This window comes from Aquarana catesbeiana, linkage group LG02 (genome assembly GCF_042186555.1).
Source record: "Aquarana catesbeiana isolate 2022-GZ linkage group LG02, ASM4218655v1, whole genome shotgun sequence".
Classification (NCBI taxonomy): Eukaryota; Metazoa; Chordata; class Amphibia; order Anura; family Ranidae; genus Aquarana; species Aquarana catesbeiana.
In genome coordinates this window covers 384,615,496-384,640,277 of record NC_133325.1, presented here as the reverse complement: position 1 = coordinate 384,640,277, position 24,782 = coordinate 384,615,496, and the positions used below count along the sequence as shown (strand labels likewise).

The following is a 24,782-nucleotide window of genomic DNA, read 5'->3' as shown; positions in this document are numbered from 1 at the left end:
CCATACCAGAATGGATATGGGGGGACTCCACGCCGTTTTTATATATTTTTTTTATTTTGGCGTGGGGCTCCCCTTAAACTCCGTACCAGACCTGTAAGGGCCTGGTATGGATTGGAAGGGGGAACCCCTCACCTTTTTTTTTTTCACAGTTTTTTTTTTTTTTTTGCTGGCAATGGTTTTTTCACATTCAGCTGTCAGCAGGGAACCCCATGTCATCCATTGTTAAGGGCACGACGGCTGGCTTCCCGAACCACTTCTTAACAACCAGCTAATGTTAAAGACGCCAGTAGCCGTCAGCTCCAAAAATTTGCATCTGAACCGCATCTAAATTGCAGCTGAACAGCTGCTTTGGAAATTTGCAGTGAAAACTGAGGGGAAATGTGCATCAGACATGTGTGAACCTAGCCTTACAGTGAAATCAAGGCGTACAGTACAGTTCATTTATGTTGCTTATGTGTTCTTTTTGCTGATCTGTGAAATATTTTAAACTAGATTTGTACAAATTTTAAATGACAAATGTAATATCCTTTTGTTTGGGATATTATGATCTGAAAATATGTAAAGAAAAGGTTGTACACTGTATTAAATTAGACATTCTCTCCAATTTTCTGTTTTTCTTTTTAATGTCATTGTTTGTGCTACAGTAATTAAAAGGACACAAAAAATGGCACTGCATGAAGGAAGTCTTCAAAGTCATCTGTTACACAAGGAAGTAGAGTTCTATTTTCTCTGTATACTAGCCAGTTGTAGCTTGATTTGCGAAATGCAGTTGGATATAAAAACAATGATTTAAGAAATTTCTTCATATGATGACTGTATCTGGCCATCTGTATTGTGTTTGTACATTTTCTTCCATTGTTATGGCAGTTGAATGTCCATATCTGTCAAATTTTCCCATAAGTTTAAATTTCTGAATCTGTTAAAGGTAGTGCCACTCTGCCAAATCAGTTAGGCTTAGGCAAGTTGATCTGTTTGTGTATTAGTACCTTTTTGTTTTTAATTCTGGGATCTACAGAGGGGCTCTTAGAACATTTCCCCACTTATTTTCTTAGAGAAATCTTTGGACACCTTCTGTACAGATGAGTCTTTTAGAGCAGCATCCCTCAGCATACTTGCAAAACTGAGATATGTGTAATATGTGTAATGTCACTTGCTGGCTTGTGAACACAACTTCATAGAAATTGAAAAAGTCCCTTACTTTCCTTTGCTCAGCTACTTGTTCCAAAATAAGACCACTACAAAAAGAGAAAAGTCTTGAAACATCTTGTTGGGCAAGCTTGGAATCATATAAATCTACCAAATCCTCTGTGACATTTTTGTCTAGAGAAGTAAGTAAATTTCATTTTTAGGTTTGAAAGACAATAGCTTTATATCTCTATATTAGCCAGTGCAGAATGAAAGTTATATAAAAGATATAAGTGGTAGAAAATATTCTAAAAGTATATTTATGTATACGTAAAGTTATAGTTATTTGTATATTCACCTGAAAAGGTTAATAGGAATTTTAGCATCGCTTTAATTTATTTGCAGTTTATTGGTGAACTTGATAATATATGGGCTGTGTTCATTACAACTCACAGGTTCATGTGAGACATTCTAATGTAACTTTAGCTTAAAGAGAGGAAACATTCACAATCTCTGCATGCTACAGACACATTTTATGTAAGGGACAGCACCCCACTAATACTTCATGTAGAATGTCAGTGTAGCAATGCACTGTATTAGTCTAGAAACCTGAACACCAATCTATAAAAGCAGAGAGCTAGAAAAGGGTTTTAATTCTGTAATATAAATTATAATTAATATACCTTGAGTAGGCGGTTGCCAAAGAGTTTTTTTGCTTTTAAACCGTGTATATTGAAAACAAGGTAACCACACAGAGGAAATCCTTGCCTGTGTAGTAGTAAAACCGAAAAAACAAAAACACAACCTCTTTGTTGTCTTTTACCCACTAAGATCTGTTTTACATATGCAGAGGAATATCAGTATCCATAGGAGTTAACCGTGAATTCCTCCAAAAGTCAAATACTTTATTAAATGTATTTAGGTGTTTCCTGTTAGTAAAAATTACTCTTTCATATGGAATTATTTGGTTAAACACAAGGATTCATTGAGGTAGAGTAGGGGAAGTTGTTTGCATCCACCTCACACTATTGCTTATGAGCTATAAATTGAGTTATTCTCAAAATAAAATCTGTGTATAGTGGGGCCACAACTCCTCATCCACAGGCAATTTTCCAGGCAGCAGGGAAAAGGTATTGTAATCAGAAACGTCAGGAAATAGGGACCAAAAATTTGTTAATTATACAACTTGACCAAATCAAGTGGACAAACTCTGCTTAGAGCTTTTGACAGTGCAGATAATTTGTATGTGGTAGCCAACCCATTTTGTGTAAATGAGTCAGTGTTAGCTATGTTTGAATAATATATAAGTTTATTATTGACTTACAGAGATACCGACAAGTAAGATTGCCGAATATCATCCCAATCTTCAGCTGTTTTTCACCTGTCCCCCACCGCCAAAGTAGATTTGCCCAGTTTGGTATGAAATAACTGAGAGTGCAAGACAGATATAAACCCCTTAGGCCCCTGAGATGTATTCATTCTAATTAAAGGGTATTAGGAGATTCAGAGGTTTAAGGTTTGAAACTGGGTGTTCAAGGCATGTTACAATAGTAAATAGCAGAAGAATCCCCTTGGGAGAGAAAAAGACTCCTGAAATTGGTCATAGGTACATAACTGATTATTAACATACAACACACAGCCATTAATGTCTAAATAACATGTTAATGCTGGCAACAAAAATGAGTGCACCCCTAAGTGAAAATGTCCAAATTGGGTCCAAAGTGTCTAATTTGTGTGGCCACCATTTTTTTCCCAGCTTAACCCACTTGGGCATGGAGTTCACCAGAGCTTCACAGGTTGCCACTGGAGTCCTCTTCCGCTCCTCTTTGATGACATCACAGAGCTGGTGGATGTTAAAGACCTTGCGCTCCTCCACCTTTCGTTTGAGGATGCCCTACAGATGCTCAATAGGGTTTAGGTCTGGAGACATGCTTGGCCAGTCCATCACCTTTACCCTCATCTTCTTTAGCAAGGCAGTGGTTGTCTTGGAGGTGTGTTTGGGGTCGTTATGTTGGAATTCTGCCCTGCGGCACAGCCCTTTAAGAGAGGGGATCATGCTCTGCTTCAATATGTCACAGTACATGATGGAATTCATGGTTCCCTCAATGAACTGTAGCTCCCCAGTGCCAGCAGCACTCATGCAGCCCCAGACCATGACACTCCCACCACCCAGCTTGACTGTAGGCAAGACACACTTGTCTTTGTACTCCTCACCTGGTTGCCACCACACTTGCTTGACACCATCTGAACCAAATAAGTTTATATTGGTCTCATCAGACCACAGGACATGGTTCCACTAATCCATGTCCTTAGCCTGCTTGTTTTCAGCAAACTGTTTGCGGGCTTTATTGTGCATCATCTTTAGAAGAGACTTCCTTCTGGGACAACAGCCATGCAGACCAATTTGATGCTGTGTGAGGTATATAGTCTGAGCACTGACAGGCTGACCCCCCACCCCTTCAACCTCTGCAGCAATGCTGGCAGCACTTTTACATCTATTTCTGAAAGACAACTTCTGGATATGATGCTGAGCACTCGCACTCAACTTCTTTGGTCGAAGCTGTCCAGTTAAACTGCTGTATGGTCTTGGCCACAGGGCTGCAGCTCAGTTTCAGGGTCTTGGCTTCTTATAGCCTAGGCCATCTTAATGGAAAGCAACAATTCTTTTTTTTTTCAGATCCTCACAGAGTTCTTTGCCATGAGGTGCCATGTTGAATTTCCAGTGACCAGCATGAGAGAGTGAGAGTGATAACACCAAATTTAACACATCTGCTCCCCATTCACACCTGAGACCTTGTTACACTAAGGAGTCACATGACACGGGGAGGGAAAATGGGTAATTGGGCCCAATTTGGACATTTTCACTTAGGAGGGTGTACTCACTTTTGTTGCCAGCGGTTTAGACATTTATGGCTGTGTGTTGAGTTATTTTGAGGGGACAGCAAAGTTACACTGTTACACAAGCTGTGTGCTCACTACTTTACATTGTAGCAAAGTGTCATTTCTTTAGTGTTGTCAGATCGAGCTGAAAAAAAAGAAAAATAATAAACTAAATGACCAAAAACACACCCTGAAGAGTAAACTACACAAAGATTTATTGGCTATAGAAAGCAAGGTACAAAAGTATTAGCAACCACCCCTAAAAGATAGATATGATAGCAGTACCCACATCCATGGTACCCCACCAAGCTATCTATACCCTCCCTGTAAACAGTGTATATATACCTACATGGATAAATGAGAGAGCCCGCAGATGAGCCACCATGGAGAGAGCTAGCAGCAGGTGTCATGGAATGGATAATTGCTCCGTTGATCAGTCAAGCATTTCAGGTGAAGATGCACCTATGCCTTGCTTCTAACATGGACGCATTGGAATATCGTTTGGATACACATACCACACAGAGATGAACTAAGATCGCTCTTTGATCGACAATTTGAATATCGCTATGCACTGGAGGGACATCTATATGATCAGTGAGTAACCCTGGCTGTAATCTTTCTGTACATTTGCCTGCTATTATCACAAGGAGGTCATACAGCAATCAGTTGGATATTGAAATTGTATCCTCATATAGCATTCATTCAGCCTTGAGGATATACCTGCTTGACGCAAACTCCTCGGCACAAGGTTACATGGCATACCAACTAGTTTAGATGTTCCCACTCTTGTGGTAGTACACTTTTATATCCAGTGGCGAATCAATTATATTGGACATTTTACATACCTTCACAATTTGGAACACGGGATGAGAACATGGGACTGATCCATACTTTAGGATAAATATATATATATTTTTTCATCAGGCGAAATTAGCTTTCCCTGTTTTACCTTCACATTTCATCATTTGGATTACCACACTTGTCCTTATATTGTTTTTGCTTCTATTGGTTCCAATTTTTCATTTTCTGACTGACTGACGGACTGCAGGTATCATGGCTTTCTACTGGGTTATTCGTTTATGGGAACAGCGTGAACTATTTTTGCATTAGCATTATCACACTGTCCCGTCAGGAATTTCACAGTTCAGTCTGTATTCTCAGGTAGCTGGGGGTATTACAGGTGCTGTAGGGGAGTTCTGTATATTGGGGAAGGGAGGACTCCCTCCATTGCGGGCTCTCTCATTTATCCATGTAGGTATATATACACTGTTTACAGGGAGGGTATAGATAGCTTGGTGGGATCCCATGGATGTGGATACTCCTACCATATCTATCTTTTAGGGGTGGTTGCCAATACTTTTGTACCTTGCTTTCTATAGCCAATAAATCTTTTTGTTTACTCTTCAGGGTGTGTTTTTGGTCATTTAGTTTATTATTTTTCTTCTTTTTCCGATACAGTATTTTGATTGCACCCCCGACCTACATGCGGTGAGTGCTACCTACTGTGTACTCAGACGGGAATCCCATTCTCTACTCTTTTTGATCGATATTGTCAGATAGATCAAAAGATATAATAAAATATTTACAAAAATGTGAGGGGTGTACTCACTTTTGTGAGATACTGTATATATCTGACAGAATCAGCATCACTCTAGTTTACTAGGATACAGTGTCTGGTATAGATTTTAACTGGACAAGTATTGGGTTGTCCCATAGTTTAAGATTATCTGAAGGTTCCTCATAGGGGCAGTTTTTTTTAACTACAGTTGAAATTGATTTAGCCAATCTGAGCATCAGAAGTTGAGGTTTAGAGGCAAATACATTCAGGGCCTCCAGGAGCATTTTCCAGTTCGAAGCACATGTGCCAGATAGGCCTTTACTGTTGTAGGATCATGAGGGAAGAATCATTCAACTACATGTTTCAATAGCCCTGCTAGGTAGGAGATATAAATATAAGGTAAGACCATTTCTTCTCTCCTTTAAGTCTGTATAAGTAGTCAACCTCAGCTCACCTGTATGTCTACAACCAGACCGAATAAATAAGCACAATAGGGTGTTTAGTTCCTTGAAAAAGGATTTAGGGACCATCAAAGGCATGTGCGATAACACATAGCACTTAAAGCGGAGCTCCACCCAAAAGTGGAACCGCTCATTTGTCTCCTCTCCCCTTCAGGTGCCACAATTGGCATCTTTCAGGGGGGAGGGGGGACAGGATACCGGCCCATGACATGACCCCGGGGCTCTCTCCTCTCCCTGATGCCCGGCCAGTAGGAGAGAGGAGCAGGGCCTCGTGCATGTGCAGTAGGGTTCCCGGCGTGAAGCTGTAAGGCTACACTGCCGGGTTCCCTTACCCGCAATGGCGGCACCAGCACCCGACAACTGATGGAAACATCAGTTGCGGTGCCGACATCGCGGGACTCCAGGACAGGTATGTGTCCTGTTAAAAGCCAGCAGCTGCAGTATGTGTAGCTGCTGGCTTTTAATATTTTTTTTTGGGCGGAACATTAAGCGTAAGTACTATTTTAATGATATTGATCCTGCCCACCACTGAGAGAGAAAGTTTGATCCAAAATTTCAGTTTTATTTTGATAAACTGGAGTAGTGCAGTGATATTGACATCCAGGCCCTGTTTATGGCCTTTATTAATAGTTATTAAAACCACCAAAAGGCAAGACTTTTAGTAATAAATATAAAAAACACTGAAAGGGAAGAATTAAGAATAGCAGACAGAGGAGCTCCTGTGTATAGTGGCATGACCACTGATTTTTGCCAGTTAATCTGCAAGCCTGAATAGGACCAAGAATTTCAAATAGTTTGTATTGCAGCAGGAAGTGCATTTTCAGTATCGTCTGTGTACAGTATTAGGGCATCAGCGTACAAGACCACATACAAGTCTATTCTATCCCCTAGTCTGCTGCCAGCATATCCATCCATGTGTTGTAGGTCATAAGGTTATAAGACAGATGGGAATTCAGCCATTGTCAAGGTTTGATACTGGGGGGTTTGTACCCCTATCTTGGTGGACAAGGATTGCAGAGCCATGGGTGAGCAAAAGCATGGACACAAAGGGTTGCTGGAAATTTAAATGGAAAAATAGGAAAGCAGACAGACTGAAAAGACTGTGTTAACAGAACTGAACAAGACCAGGCAGACACAAGGCATGGGATACAGGGACTGGGGAAAAAAGACAGATGCTATGAAAAACTCAGCCAAGAGATACCATGCCACAAATACACAGAAGGGCAGGAAAAAGGAATGAGCATCAAGTGTAGTAGACATGACAGGACAAGTGCAGAGAGAAAGAAACAGAGACAGAAGAGGGAACAAGCTGGGAAATACATGAAACATGAGGGTACAAGACTATAGTCAGGAAACAGAAAACAAATCTGAAACATTGCTGGGACAAGTATCCAGGTTAGAACAGAAACAAACATGCAGGAAACAACCCACTTCCAAAGCTGGTTCAGAAGACTGCACCAGAGCAACGTGTCAGGATCCAGGCAGTAAAAAGTGAGTCACTGATCCAGAACAAGCATATAATGCTAGGCAAGTTAGCCCAAAATGAAACCAAAAACCCTAATGTGCATATACTTTGAGAAAAAAGCAGTGAGTATAGGTTTTCTTTAAAGACAGGGAATAAAGAGGAAAGCCAACAAAGGGATGCCCAGAGACTGTAGCATGGAATACAGCGTATAGGGGAACTCCACAGGAATGCAGCAGTTGCAAGATCAGGTCCAAAAGTATTCGTACAATTGAGTGTTGTCTTAAAAAAAGAACTCCAGTCTAATAAAAAGGCAAAACATTGATTTGAAAGAACCACCTGTTAAAATTAGTAAAGATAACCAATCAATGGTTCTTTCTACTTTCCTCACAAGGGAGAGAAAGCAGTTAATAAGCAGTAATATGCCCAGTACCTAACACTCTTGAAAATCCAAAACAAAGCTGCAAGAACACCTAAAGTTTGAGTTGTTAGGCATTTTCTGGTTCTCACCAGAAAATGTAGGTTGGTTTTGCAGAAAATATCAAACTATTTCTAAAATTATAATGGTATAATATTATATGACGATCTTTAGATACCAATTTAGTAATTTATTCATAGAGAGACTTGATACTGAAAACAAGATTCAATATACAGACTTATTAAATTGATGTTCAGTGTTTTCTTGGATAAAGCAGACATCAGATACCCATTTCCTTAAAGTGGTTGTAAACCCATACATATACCCAGTGAAGTGACTGGCCTCAGGGGATGCACAGAGATGAAACAAATTCTCCTACATATGTTGTACCTGTTTATCTACAGCCATCTGTCCTGTACAGTCTTCTACAACACACAGATAAAAGGATTTTTTTTCTCAGCAGCAGCAAGCAGGTGGTGTGGATCTGGCGTCTCACACACTGCAGAGCTAGAGCACATAGCGGACGGTATTCTGAGAGCTGTTTTGAGGAAAGTTATATACCCCCCTGAGGTGACCTTATCTATTAGAAATGAGTCATGTAGAGAGAAGAGAGATCAGAAAGCATCCAAATTGGGTGCTTTGTATTCAGGTTTGTACACACTATAGTGGGATGTGGTTTATTTATTTTTCATGTCTTAGGTTTACAACCACTTTAAACATTTACATGTCATAGTTAAAACAATCATAATTTAGGGACATCTAGACAGGCTGTATTTTTGAAATATATAATGTTAACTTTGTTTTTATAATATGTATTCCTCTTTCATTGCATATACCTTTTTAAGTATGACGTTAATTCTGTGAATCAGCTTCAGGAAAAGGTAACAGATGTACAAGAGCCTTTCATCAAGAACCAAGGATTAGGTACATCAATGATTGTTCTGTGTGACTAGTGTTCTGTGTTCATGTAATTTTTTCCAAAACGGTACAAACTTAATTCAGCTATTATTTTTTAGATTGTGCCTCATTTTGTGTATGCATGGGTATATTTTGATTACGTCTTTTTTGCAGAAAAAATGAAACATAAACTGGTATTACAAAAATGTCTAAAATGACCATGATATAGAGACGCTTTTTAAGTAATCAACCATATTTTTTTTAATTAGTCAGTTAATTTTATGTTTTAGTTTGACATATCAAAATCTGTGTTCGTTGCCAAAGGTTTTCAGATATGCATGTGTAAGGTTGTCAAGTGCCCTTTTTTAGTCACAATTACTGAATATAAAAACACATGAGGATTATAGCTGTCAGGATGACCTTTAACAATAGCTGGATCTAAAATATAAGCCTAATTTATAGCCTGATCTTTGTACATTGTGAGCATACCATATATTGCTAGACTGGAACATACATTTATATGTGGTCTTAGTGATCAGCCATATCACACCTGGCATTCTTCTATTACCAAGTCAGGTATAGTCTTTTTTTATCTGATGTTACCAATATGCTCTTGCTTTCTGTAAGATTATTTTTAACAAGAAAAATTTGACAATACAAATCTGGCCATGACTCAACTCCACTATCAAAAAAAGAGGGAAAACATTTCTAAATTATAACTGCCAGATATTAATCCCCACAATGTATGTATATTATTTTATTTAGTCAAGTATTAATAAAAACATATGAACTGGCACCCTCCCTATAATAATAAGTGCCTTACTATATAAGTTGTCATACTGTATGATGCAAGAAATTATAGCAGCTCTCTTCATGCAGTAGACCAGTGTAACCATGCACATACAACTCATTACCTTTTTGCAATAATTTTGGTAATGACGTTTTCGAACATCGGATGTACATGCATGGGACATAGTCATGCGTACCAGATAATGTCCTCGCACAAATGATGTTGATGCACTTTAAATACACGTCCCAAACAAGGTGCCTGCCATTTTATACATGTAACCTGTATAGGTCACACGCTTTTTTGTACTATTTCACTCGTTTACACCTCTGACAAAGCCTTTTAAGGCAAATCATGTTGGGCTTTATTTTTTTTGGAATTTTCTTTACAAAAATGTTGCATGTTATTTTGGATACTAAATAATATATATTTATACAGTGGATATAAAAAGTCTACACACCCCTGTTAAAATGTCAGGTTTGTGTGATGTAAAAAAATGAGACAAAGATAAATCATTTCAGAACTTTTTCCACCAACTTTTTGTGACCTATAAACTGTACACCTCAGCTGAATAACAAACTGAAATCTTTTAGGTGGAGGGAAGTAAAAATAAAAAGCAAGGGGGCGTGGCCTGGACGGCAATGTGAGCGGACGCACTTAGACAGAGCTCCGTCAGTGATCCATCCTGAATGCAATATCCTGCACACCCATAACCGCCTAAACCGACACACAACGCGGGGAACAACCCCAGCCACCTTGGGCAAGTATGTCCCCACCGAAAAGAAACAACGCGGCGTCCTCCTCCCTAGACAGATACCGCCGAGTGGATCGAGGCCTGGAGGGACAAGATGGCGCCTCGGCGGCGTCTCCCGACGTGCAGCAAGCTGAACATGAGGCGGCCGACACCACCAGGGTCCTGGAGGCGATCTCGGTATGTCAGGCCACACTAACCTCCAAAATTGAGGAAGTAAAGGTGGACATCTCATTGATCCGGCAGGACATGACAAAGATCCGGGAGCGGGTCACAGAGACTGAGACCAGGATAAGCCGCGCGGAGGATATAATTTACCCCCTGCAACATAGCCAGGAAGACATGCAACGCCAGTTCCAGCAACTCGCCCAGAAGCAGGACGACCTCGAGAACCGGGCCCGCAGATCTAATATAAGATTTATTGGTCTGCCGGAGGGGTCGGAGGGCCCTGATCCAGCCACCTTTTTGGAGAAACTCCTTATCAATGCTTATGGCAGGGAGGCCTTTTCCACTGCATTTGTTGTGGAGCGCGCACACCGCATGCCCGCTCGCCGCCCCCCTGAGGGTGCACCGCCTCGTACCTTCATTGCAAAGCTAATGAACTTCAGGGACCGGGATGCTATCCTGCGCCTGGCAAGAACCAAGGGGAACATTCCATTCCAATCGGGGCACGTGATGGCCTTCCCAGACTTCTCAGCAGAGATTCAAAAGCAGCGGGCCCGCTTCGGAGAGATAAAACGGCGCCTAAGGGCTCAGAACCTGAAATATGCAATGCTGTTCCCAGCCCGACTTCGGGTGGTGGGTGAGAACCGAGCGCACTTTTTTGACGACCCGGCCCAGGCAGTGGCCTGGCTGGACCAACGTGAGGCGGAAAGAAACCGTCCCCCCAGCTAGACCTGCAATTCCTCGGCTCTACTATCTGTAAGTTGACTTATTTACATGTTTCCCCCTGTGAACAATAACTGCCTTATTATATCCACAAGGGATGGTATCCCGCATACCTGTGCTCACACACCCAGAAAGTTCTGCCTTATCACACTCTGCTTCTGTGAGCTTGGGATACGCCGGGACAGAACTGTTTTTTTCTTTTTTCCTTTCTTTCTACATACGGACCCATCTGGCAGATTGTATCCCATCTACCAACCCACATCCAGCCCTGAAAGGTTCCCTTTGCTTTCTGGCGAGACGGGAGAGGAGGACACATACCACCCCGTGACACTGTATTTTTATTTTGTTTCCCTTTATTTTTAAAATTCTTTTTATTAGGTGTGCCATGCATGACTAATACTAATCACGGCGGAGTGGTCGGTTGGGAATATTTTCTTGCTGACCACTGCTGAGCAATGACGTTTGCTATTTACATTGCCGAATCTAAACCAGCGTTTGTTCGCCTCCATTGGTGGCACGTGTTCTGCTGATTGTACAGGCGGAGGTGCCCCCAGTGGACAAAGGTTAAGATGGTGCGACACACTTTTGCTTTTATGAGGGTACAGTTACTCTTTTATGGTCGCACAAGTTTTGGGATTAATGCCCCTACCAAGTTTGGGAGGTGGAGGGCAGGGAGGGGGGATGGGAAATGTTGTTTGATGGTTATATGGCTACTGTTATATGGCACAATTGAAAGCACTGATAGACGTCCTAAAGGTCGTAAACTACATGGCTGGGGGACTTCCGGGTCGTGGACAGATATGTCCTGGGCATTTTTCAGTGACATGCGTCTCTATTACTTTAGATGATCTCAAATGTCTAGTACAAAGTTTTTAACATGGAACGTCAGGGGGATTAGAGACAAAATCAAACGATCTGCGATTTTTGGTTGCCTAAAATCCTATCGTGCTGATATTATAGTCTTGACTGAGACGCATGTCACTGGCCAACTCCAAAATGCTCTAAAACGCCCATGGATAGGATGGTCATATCACACCACACACACCCCATACTCACGGGGGGTCTCTGTCCTAATCGCCAAGACCACCCCGTTCAATTGTATATCAGTAGAGACTGATCCCCTGGGTAGATTTATATTTCTACACTGCACTATATCGGGTACGCAATACCTTATATTGGCCTTCTATATACCCCCACCATACACATCCGCCCTGATCAATGAAGGTCTCTTATACATGACAAAACACCCCCTACTACCAACCATTTGGCTCGGGGACTTTAACATGGTGCTGGACCCATCCATAGACAGGCTACAAACAAACCGAGACGCTCAATCCACCAGCACCACCAGACTTGGACGCACACTTACGGAATTCTCCCTAACAGACACATGGAGACACCAACACCCGGGTGAGAGAACATACTCGTGCTTTTCTGCATCGCACTCTTCCATGTCACGTATAGACATGATAATCACCTCAGACACTCTACTCCCTCTCTTGACAGGCGCAGGATACCACACACGGTCCCTCTCAGATCATGCCCCATGTTGGGCCTCCCTGACATTATCCCCGCCGATTGGGCCCAGGATATGGCGCCTCCATCCCTTTTGGCTGTCGGCTTTGGAGGACCAGGAGGACATACTTGGTGAATGGCAGTATTTCTTCCGCACCAATAATAACACTACCTCCGTGGGAATGATCTGGGAGGCATTCAAACTACACGCTAGGTCATTATTGACATCACGCATAAATAGGTTGAAAGCCAACTCAAGTAAGTTAATCCGTGAGGCAGCCGAAAAACTAGATGAGATCACACAGGACTTCAACACGGACCCCACACCAGACAAAGCCTCAGTACTTAAACTCCATACTCGAATGCTAGATCAAATGCATTTTGAAAAGGCTAAACAAAAACTCTTTTTTACAAAACAAAGAATATTTGAACAGGGTGAAAGGGCGGGAAAACTGTTGGCCTATCTGGCCAAGCAGGACACTAGGCCCCCAGTGGTTGTCTCCCTAAGGGCCACGGGTGACATATTGCTTACCGACCCCAAATCTGTAGCGGATACATTTAGAACATACTATGCAGACCTTTATTCATCCAAAGTACAGGTCACCGCGGGGGAAACTAGAGTATTCTTACGAGATGTTCCATTTCCCAGGGTCTCGGATTCACAACGGGAGGCCCTTGAGGCCCCGCTCACCGTTGACGAGATCACGATGGCCGTGGCATCCCTGGCGCCTGCCAAGGCCCCTGGGATGGATGGATTACCATTAGATTTCTATGCCGCTTACTCGGAGGTACTGGTGCCCGAGTTATTGAAAATATACAACCACATCTTTGACTCTGAATCACTTCCCAACTCACTTAGACAGGCGGTGATCATAGTGCTTCCCAAACCGGGCAAAGACCCATTACAACCTGAATCTTATCGCCCAATTTCACTACTCCAGGCTGACATCAAGATCTTGGCAAAGATTCTGGCCATACGCCTAAACCAAATTATCCTGACCCTAATTCACTCAGATCAGACGGGATTCATGCCTGGAAAAAACACGGCAATGAATCTGCGTCGCCTATATATGAATATCTCGGCGGCTCATGAGGAGATCGGAGATAGGGTAGTGGTGTCACTCGACGCCGCTAAGGCGTTCGATTCCGTGGAGTGGGAATACCTGTGGGAGTGCCTGAGGGGATACGGATTCGGACCTAACTTCATAAAGTGGGTTAAGCTACTTTATTACTTGCCTGAGGCCAGAGTGTCAGTAAATGGGTGCACATCAGACCCATTTCCTCTTGAAAGAGGGACTAGGCAGGGTTGCCCACTCTCCCCCCTCCTATACGCCCTTGCGGTGGAGCCCCTCGCCATATCCCTTAGAAATAACCCAGAGGTCCGGGGCTTAAAGATGGGTAATGTACTGGAAAAGGTAAGTCTGTACGCAGACGACATGCTCCTATATTTGGAGGACTCGGGTCCATCATTACAGACGGCTCTCAACACAATTGAAAACTTTGGAAAGTACTCGGGATTACGCATAAACTGGTCAAAATCACAAATTCTCCCACTAGATATTTCATCACCCACTAGACTTTCAGCTAACCTCCCCTTGCAGAGAGTAACATATATTCAATACCTGGGTATAAAAATAACTAGAGATCCCACGGAATTTCTGGACAACAACATAGAACCATTGTTCTTATACCTCAAAACGCACATTCAAGTATGGGCACGACTCCCACTGGGTATCATGGGTAGGATCAACCTTATTAAAATGATCATAATGCCAAAATTTCTGTATGTCTTTTGGAACTCACCAGTACTTATCCCCCTAAAGATTTTCAAAACAATAGACAAAATCATTAACTCATTTGTATGGGGCTCAGGAAGACACAAACTAGCCTGGAACACTCTTAAGAATCCTACCACATCAGGAGGAACAGCCCTACCAGACTTCCATTCATATTATATAGCTGCACAACTATCACACTTCTATCATATTTATCACACGGACAGTGACAAATACCAGACCCTGGTCTGCAATAAACCAAACGGGGTCACCCATACCCCCTTGCAGGTCTTATTCAGGAGTAGACAGTGCGGGAGGGGTAGGCCTGACCAAGTACCTCTCTTGAAACAGCACCAACATATATGGGAAATAGCATTAAAAATGACCGGGGCAGACTTCTTCCACTCCCACACCCCATTATGGCACAACCCACAACTAGGAGAGTTGGTGTCGATCCCTGGGGTGGCGGAATGGGCAGCGAAAGGTATAACCTTTTTACACCAAGTAGTCACCCCGTCAGGGGTAAGAAGCTTTGGATCCTTGAGTAATGAGTTTCAATTACCTCCACGTATGCTATTTAAATATAGACAACTCACACATGCCCTACAAACTCAATTTTCAAGCGGGTATCCAAATACACAAATGCTGTCCCTGGTGGAAGTTATAACAGGGGCGGAACCATCGAAACTAATATCTACACTGTACCTAGCCCTCCGTGCACGCTCGGTAGCGGACATAGTTAACACAGCAAAAAATAGATGGGAAGGAGACATAGGACCAGTAGAAGATGAGGACTGGGACGAAGTCCTAGAAAACGTTAAAAAGACCTCCCCCAGACTCCCGGAACGAATGACACAGCTATATATAATACACAAATCTTACCTCACGCCAGCTAGGCTAGCCAAATTCTCTCAAAACCAGGATACTCACTGTCCAAGATGTATGAGTCCAATAAGCTCTTTTTTTCATCTTATATGGTCTTGTCCGGCTATTCAAACCTATTGGAACCAAATTATCACATTCCTGCATGATGATATGGGCTCCCCTGTTCAAGTGGAACCTAGGGTATGCATTCTAGGGTTGCTCCCAGACGTTACCATAGACAAATTTACCGCTACTTTCATATATGAATCTCTATTCTGCGCCAGAAAACTGGTGGCAAAACATTGGATGAGGGCCTCCCCTCCTACTTTTCGGGACTGGATTAAAATGGTGAACTTATCCCTACCCTATAAAAAGGTTATATATAAACACAGGGGCTGTCCAGCTAAATATAATAGGATATGGGATAAATGGATTGACAACACCAACACATGTGAGGCATAGATTGCTGTATAGATAAGAATCCTGTTGCCATGAACTGCCCAATGTATAGTGTGGAGGTTTTGTATTGCCATGGAGTGGAGTGCTGGGGTGAGGTTTTGTTCTATCAGCATGGATTAACAGCCATTACAGTAGTGCCAGAAAAAAAAAGTTCATATGTTAGGTTTAGTTTATTTTATTTATTTTGACTCTCAATACCGAAATTTGTACATGCATGTGAATACTTCATAACCATTCTTGTGACACGCACAAAGTACAATATTCTTGTTTGTTATTTACCTGCACAATATTCTAAATAAACTTATGTTTATAATAAAAAAAAAAAAAATAAAAAGCAAAAATAATATGATTGCATAAGTGTGCACACCCTTAAACTAATACTTTGTTGAAGCAACTTTTGATTGTATTACAGTACTCAGTCTTTTTGGGTATGAGTCTATCAGTATGGCACATCTTGACTTGGCAATATTTGCCCACTCTTTTTTGCAAAAACATCCATCAGATTGCGAGGGCATCTCCTGTGCACAGCCCTCTTCAGATCACCCCACAGATTTTCAATCGGATTGAGGTCTGGGCTTTGACTAGGCCATTCCAACACATTTACATGTTTCCCCTTAAACCACTCAAGTGTTGTTTTAGCAGTGTGTTTGGGGTCACTGTCCTGCTGGAAGGTGAACCTCCATCCTAGCCTCAAATCACACACAGAGTGGTACAGGTTTTGCTCAAGAATATCCCTGTATTTAGCACCATCCATCTTTCACTCTGACCTGTTTCCCAGTCCCGACTGCTGAAAAACATCCCCATAGCATGATGCTACCACCACCATGTTTCACTGTGGGGATGGTGTTATTTGGGTGATGTGATGTGTTGGGCTTGCGCCAGACATAGCGTTTTCTTTGATGGCCAAAAAGTTCCATTTTAGTATAATCAGACCAGAGCACCTTCCTTCATACATTTTGGGAGTCTCCCACATGCCTTTTCACAAACTCAAAACGTGCCATTTTGTTTTTAGCTGAAAGTAATGGCTTTCTTCTGGCCACTCTGCCATAAAGCCCAACTCTATGGGCTTATTGTCATCCTATGTACAGATACTCCAGTCTCTGCTGTGGAACTCTGCAGCTCCTCCAGTGTTACCTTAGGTCTCTGTACTGCCTCTCTGATTAATGCCTTCCTTGCCCGGTCTGTGAGTTTTGGTCTACGGCCGTCTCTTGGCAGGTTTGGTGTTGTGCCATGTTCTTTCCATTTGGTTATGATATATTTGATGGTGCTCCTAGGGATCATCAAAGATTTGGATATTTTTTTATAACCTAACCCTGAATTGTACTTCTCAACAACATTATCCCTTACTTGTTTGGAGAGTTCCTTGGTCTTCATGGCAGTGTTTGGTTAGTGGTGCCTCTTGCTTAGGTGTTGCAGCCTCTGGGGCCTTTCAAAAAAGTGTTTATATGTAATGACAGATCATGTGACACTTAGCTTGCACACAGGTGGACATCATTTCACTAATTATGTGACTTCTGAAGGTAATTGGTTGCACCAGAGCTTTTTATGGGCTTCATAACAATATTTTTCTCATTTTACTTCACCAACTTAAACTTTTATGTTCTGATCCATCACATATAATTCAGATTAAAAAAACATTGAACTAAAGGCTAATGTAACAAAATAGGTAAAAAGCCAAGGGGGTTGAATACTTTTGCAAGGCAATGTATGTATATATATATATATATATATATATATATCCAAAACAAAATATCATATTATCTAAAAGGAAGCTATAAACCCATTATAGGTAGATAGGTCCGCTCTTAGGACAGTGTGAGAGCTGCTGCCTATTCCTGATTGGTACCCCAAAGGGTCCAATTATTGAATAAGTGAATGGTATGGGAATAAAGACGGCGCTGCCCTCTAATTGAGTGGGTGCTATAAACTAGTGTGGTAAGTGAACCCTGATAATAAAATTATGTGTCCATAGTGCAATCTCACAGAATTTTCAGAAATAACCAAAGAGCAAAAAAACGAAAAATCAAAAAACCAAAAAAAAACAAAAAAACCAAAAACCGTAACCTCAGTACATGAGACACTAATAAATAAATAAAATCCCCCCGGTGGGGTAGATACGTATGTCAAAATAGAGAGTGTAAAGATAAAAGTGAACTCTGTGATAAAATAGAAAAAATACAAAATATTATATTTCCTCAAAAGTTTTGGGACAAGATGGCGCCAAGAGTGATGTGAATTATGTGATAGAAAATAATTATTTATATGTGTATGTAGTGCTACTGTGGTATCCGTGTTGCCGTTACCATGTGTATATACAAATTAATAACTAGGGTCATGGATTACTCCAATATTCAAAAGTATTGGGACACCATGGCATTTGTGAACCAAGAAAAAAAAAAAAAATTAAGTTTTTTTTTTTTTTTCTTGGTTCACAAATGCCATGGTGTCCCAATACTTTTGAATATTGGAGTAATCCATGACCCTAGTTACTAATTTGTATATACACATGGTAACGGCAACACGGATACCACAGTAGCACTACATACACATATAAATAATTATTTTCTATCACATAATTTACATCACTCTTGGCGCCATCTTGTCCCAAAACTTTTGAGGAAATATAATATTTTGTATTTTTTCTATTTTATCACAGAGTTCACTTTTATCTTTACACTCTCTATTTTGACATACGTATCTACCCCACTGGGGGGATTTTATTTATTTATTAGTGTCTCATGTACTGAGGTTACGGTTTTTGTTTTTTTTGGTTTTTTTGGTTTTTTGATTTTTCGTTTTTTTGCTCTTTGGTTATTTCTGAAAATTCTGTGAGATTGCACTATGGACACATAATTTTATTATCAGGGTTCACTTACCACACTAGTTTATAGCACCCAATCAATTAGAGGGCAGCGCCGTCTTTATTCCCATACCATTCATTTATAAACCCATTATATTTTTGGTTTGTTTTATTCATTATCAATATTGTTCGAAATGTGTGTGTTATAATGTAGCCATACACAAGTATTTCTGGAATGCCCCACGTACATACACTGCAACAGGGCAGCCCGGCTACGCAAAGTCACGTACAGGTACGTGACTCGTGCCCGGGACGGCGTGCGCCCCAGTCGTCACCGCGGTGATCGGATTGCGTTCTGAACCAATCACTCATCAGGTCCAGGCCGATGATTTGTGGCCTGGACCTGCTGATCGGTTCTGACCAATGGACAAACTTCCTATGCCTGTGTGATGTAAATACAGGCACAGGAAGTGATGCAATCTCCCCTCCTGGAGCCCTTTCGGTTCCAGCGTGCGGGGAGAGAGCATCTCACCGTGAGTACACCAAAATTACACTAACACCAGTACACAAAGGCACATATTTTCACCCCCTGATCGCCCCCCCCCCCCCCCCCCCAGTTAACCATTTCACTCTTTTTCACAGTGTCATCAAGTGCAGTGTTCATATTTTTTAATGATCATTGTATTGGTGCCACACTAAACACCGTTAGGGCAGTTCGATTTTAGGGTACCCCCCAATATATTCCCTAATAAAGGTTTAACAGCTTGATTACCCCCCCCCCCCAGTTAACCCTTTCACTCCCTGTCACAGTGTCATTAGTATAGTGTATAGATTTTTTTTCTGATCACTGTATTAGTGTCACAGGTGACGCTAGTTAGTGTCAGCATCCGTTAGGTGTTAGCTTTAGCAACAATCCCAGAAAGTGTCAGATTTTAACCCTTTGATTGCCAGTAACACTAATGCCGTGTACACATGGGCGGACTTTTCGTCCGGACTGGTCCGACAGGACGAATCCGTCGGACAATCCGACCGTGTGTGGGCTTCATCGGACCTGCAGCAGACTTTTTCGGTCGAAAATCAGACGGAGTTTAGATTTGGAACATGTTTCAAATCTTTCCGACGGACTCGAGTCCCGGCGAAAAATCTGTTTGTCTACATGCTAGTCCGACGAACGAAAACCGACGCTAGGGCAGCTATTGGCTACTGACTATCAACTTCCTTATTTTAGTCCGGTCGTACGTCATCAAGTACGAATCCGTCAGACTTTGGTGTGATCGTGTGTAGGCAAATCCGTTCGTTCAAAAGTCCGTCGGAAGTCAATCAAAAGTCCGTCGGAAAGACCGTCGGACCTTTAATGCCGAAAAGTCCGCTCGTGTGTACACGGCATAACACACCCACTATATACCTCCATTACTAATATGGTGTCTGAACGAATCAATATCTTTGATCTGATCAGACCTATACTAGCGTCCCCATTAGTATAGTGTTCCCAAAAACGTGGCATTAGCAGGATCAGCCCAGACACCTTCCAGCACCTGCGTTTAGCCCCTCTGCCTAGCCCACCCAAGTGCAGTATCAGAAGATCACTGTCACTTCCAAAACAAAGCACACAAAACCACAGCATTTAGCAGAGTAAGGCCTGATCCCTGCTAGCGCTAGCAGTTAATTTTATTGTCCAAAATGTCAAACAAAGGTACACTAGTGAAGAGGCCTACAGGATGCTGAGCATGACAGATGAGACCGGGGAGTCCTCACTGTTAAATTCAGGCTCAGTATTTGAGCCTGAAGAGAGCGGCACCCCGACAGATAGCTCTGACGACAGAGTAGTGGTCCCTGCTAAGGTTAGGTGTACCCAACCCCGTTCTTCTGTTGCTGAGGTGCAACAACTGCATGATATTCATATGCAGCAGAGTGTCAGTACTAGTGCCGCTCAATCTTCTGGTGAACTGGCGACCACCAGCAGCCTAGTACACCCTGGTCGTAAACAAACCAGCACTGCAGTATCACTTGGTGATGTGGTGAGTCCCACAAGTGCAGTTCAAGCTGGGCTGGTGCGTAATTCATGTGGAAACAGCAGCCTAGCGCCATCCCTGGCGGAGAAAGGAATGGAGTCATTGCCAGAATACAGATCTTTTGTAAAATTTTGCAAATAAGTAATTTTTCTTCATAAATTTGGGCCAAAATGTATACTGCTACATATCTTTAGTAAAAATAACCCAAATTAGTGTATATTATTTGGTCTCTGTGAAAGTTATAGAATCTACAAGCTAAGGTGCAAATCATTGAAAAATGATCACATCTGATCACACCTGATGTACTGAAGGCCTATCTGATTTTTTAAGGCCCTAACAAGCCAGGGAAGTACAAATACCCCCCAAATTACCCCTTTTTGGAAAGCAGACATTCCAAGGTATTTAGTAAGAGGCATGGTGAGTTGTTTGAACTTGTAATTTTTTCCCACAATTCTTGGAAATTTTTTTTTTTTTGCACAAAATTGTCATAAAAACAAGTTATTTCTCTCACACAGCACACGCATACTTGCAATGACACCCCAAAATACATTCTGCTACTCCTCCTGAGTATAGTGATACCACATGTGTGAGACTTTTACACAGCCTGGCCACATACAGAGGTCTAACATCCAACTAGCACCGTCAGGCATTTTACGAGCATAAATTGCACATCTCATTTGATGACAACCGATCACACTTTTGAAGGCCCTGGAGCACCAGGTCAATGGAAACGCCCACAAAATGACCCCATTTTGGAAAGCTAACACCCCAACGTATAATCTATGAGGCATAATAAGTCTTTTGAAGGGTTCATTTTTTTCCAGTAGTTTTTGGAATATGTGGGGGAAAAATGAAAACGCATTTTTTTAATACAAAGTTGTCCATTTATAAGATATTTCCAACACATAGCATGTACATAGCAAAACTAAAACCCCAAAATACATTCTGCTACTCCTCCCGAGTATGGCGATACCACATGCGTGAGACTTTTACACAGCCTGGCCACATACAGAAGCCCAACATTGAAGTAGCACCGTCAGGTGTTCTACATGCATAAATTACACATCTCATTTCTCAACCACCTATTACAGTTTTGAAGACCCTGGAGCACCAGGACAATGGAAACGCCCACAAAATGACCCCATTTTGGAAAGCTAACACCCCAATGTATAATCTATGAGGCATAATGAGTCTTGAACGGTTCATTTTTTTCCAGACGTTTTTGGAAACTGTGAAAAAAAATGAAAACGCATTTTTTTTTACACAAAGTTGTCCATTAATAAGACATTTCCAACACATAGCATGTACATAGCAAAAATGACACCCCAAAATATATTCTGCTACACCTCCTGAGTATGGCAATACCAAATGTGTGAGACTTTTACACAGCCTGGCCACATACAGAAGCCCAACATTGAAATAGCAGCTTCAGGCATTCTAGGAGCATAAATTACACATCTCATTTCTCAACCACCTATTACAATTTTGAAGGCCCTGCAGCACCAGGACAATGGAAACATAAAATGACCCCATTTTGGAAAGCTAACACCCCAACGTATAATCTATGAGGCATAATTAGTCTTTTGAAGGGTTAATTTTTTTCCCAAAGTTTTTGGAATATGTGGGAAAAAAATGAAAACGCATTTTTTTTAATACAAAGTTGTCCATTTATAAGATATTACCAACACATAGCAAAACTGACACCCCAAAATACATTCTGCTACTCCTCCCGGGTATGGCGATACCACATGTGTGAGACTTTTACACAGCTTGGCCACATACAGAGGCCCAACATCTAAGTAGCACCGTCAGGCTTTCTACAAGCATAAATTACACATCTCATTTCTCAACCACCTATTACAGTTTTGAAGACCCTGGAGCACCAGGACAATGGAAACACCCACAAAATGACCCCATTTTGGAAAGCTAACACCCCAACGTATAAGCTATGAGGCATAATGAGTCTTTTGAATGGTTCATTTTTTTACAGAAGTTTTTGGAAAATGTGGAAAAAAAATGAAAACCCTTTTTTTTTTACACAAAGTTGTCCATTTATAAGATATGTCCAACACACAGCATGTACATAGCAAAAAGGACACCCCAAAATACATTCTGCTACTCCTCCTGAGTATGGCAATACCACATGTGTGAGACTTTTACATAGCCTGGCCACATACAGAGGCCCAACATCCAAGTAGCACTGTCAGTTGTTCTAGGAGCATACATTACACACAGAAATTCCTGCCAACCTATCACATTGTTGAAGGCCCCTCATATTTCTAACACATAGCATGTGCTGTACATACCAATTACAAATAAAAATACATTCTGCTGAGTAAAGGGCAAAGAAAAGATTACCTGTGGTTTTAGTAGTGCAGTGGTCCACAGAGAAGAGCATTGGTCCAGGCAGCAGGGAGGAACGTGGACAGCGACAGCAAAACAGGCAGCAGGCAGGAATAGTCAGTACAGGTAGCTATGTCAGCACAGCCAAAGCATTGGTCCAGATAGCAGGCAGGGATGTGGTCAGCAGCAGCAAAAGGATCAAAGGATCGTCCATGCAGCAGGCAGGAATACTGTCCATAGTTATTACATGCAGCAGGCAGAGGTATGGTCAGCACAGCCAGAGTATTTGTCCAGGGAGCAGGCAGTACCATCAAGCTTAGGGCATCGGTCAGGAAAGAATGGGGACAGGGGTAGAGGCTTCTCCCACCCAAATTGCTTTGAAGCCTCCGGGCAACCAGACCCTGTTCTGGGAACACAGAAAACCAAAAACTGTTTTTCTGAACTCAGAACACTACTCTGGAGCCCCTCACATATGTGAGACCCCTGTGTAGCAGGGTGAAAGATCAATCCAAGGGGCAGGCAAAAACATGGTCAACAGGCCGAGGTCAGTGCAGGTAAAAGGCAGAATTTAAAAGGGCCAAATGAAAAAAGAAAATTGCAACTTTTTTGTACCAGAAGAGGGATTTTCTTGTTGAAAGATAGGGCTGCAACAATTGATCATTTAAATCTACCCCCCCCCCCCCCCATGTATTTATTGTACTCGTTGATACAGGAAGTCTTGCGAATGGTACCGTGTCTTCTGTGTAGTTCCACCGAGGTGTCATCGTGGATGGTGGACATGATGTACACATCTTTCCTATCCCTCCACTTCACAGCCAACACTTCCTCGTTCCTCAAGCTTGTCGATTCCCCCTTTGAATGGTTGTGGTGACAAGATGCTGTGGGAAGCCCTTTCGGTTTTCCCTTGTTGTACCACAGGCCAAAGTTTTTTTTAGATATAGGTGGCGGAGAAGGGGCAAACTAGTGTAATAGTTGTCCAGGTAAATATGATACCCCTTTTGGAGGAGTGGGAATGCCAACTCCCAAACAATTTTTCCACTTATTCCCATGTACGAGGGGCACTCAGGGGGCTGGAGCTGGGAATCTTTGCCTTCCTACACTCGGAATGAGTACACATAACCGGTGGCACTTTCACAAAGCTCATTAAGCTTCAAGCCGTACCTCGCCCTCTTACTGGGGATATATTCCTTGATTCTCAGCCGGCCTGTGAAATGCACCAGGGATTCGTCCACAGATATATTTTTTTCAGGGACATAAAGTTCGGAAAACTTCTTGGAAAAAAAATTAATTAGGGGTGCAAACTTTATATAGTTTGTCAAAGTTTGGGTGATTTCGGGGGGGGGGCATTGTGAGTTGTCACTGAAATGCATGAAGCGCATTATAATTTCGTATCGGGACCTGGACATGGCCGATTAAAAAATTGGCATATGGTGGATGGGTTTGGTCAACCAATACTTATGCCTTTCATTTTTTTTGTAAGCCCCATGTTGAGCGTTAGGCCTAAAAACAATTTAAGCTCCACCACTGTTAGGGGTCTCCATTCAAAAGGGCAGGCATAGCTGGAGCTGGGGTTGGTTGCAATGAATTGTTGGGCAAAGAGATTGGTTTGGTCCACGATGCCTTGAATCAATTCGTCAGGGAAAAATAAATTTAAAAAATCCATTTGGGAAAAACATGCAGTGTTGACCTGCACACCTGACTGTGCTGTAAAAGGGGGATCGTGGCTGACCCTGCTTCCTCCTCTGATTCAGGTCCTGATGTGCTGCCTTCGGGGGGCTCATATTCCG

At 42.1% G+C, this 24,782-nt stretch overlaps 1 protein-coding gene across 2 annotated transcripts in view; it reads left to right on the top strand.

The window, feature by feature from the left end:
- LOC141129926 (uncharacterized) overlaps positions 1-24,782 on the top strand; it is a 207,078-nt gene that overhangs the window by 160,854 nt on the left and 21,442 nt on the right. For both annotated transcript variants that reach the window (XM_073617955.1, XM_073617956.1), the window contains 2 exons: positions 1,213-1,328; positions 8,750-8,828. In XM_073617955.1, coding sequence (XP_073474056.1) covers positions 1,213-1,328; positions 8,750-8,828 — 195 coding nt within the window. The remainder of the gene's footprint in view (positions 1-1,212; positions 1,329-8,749; positions 8,829-24,782) is intronic.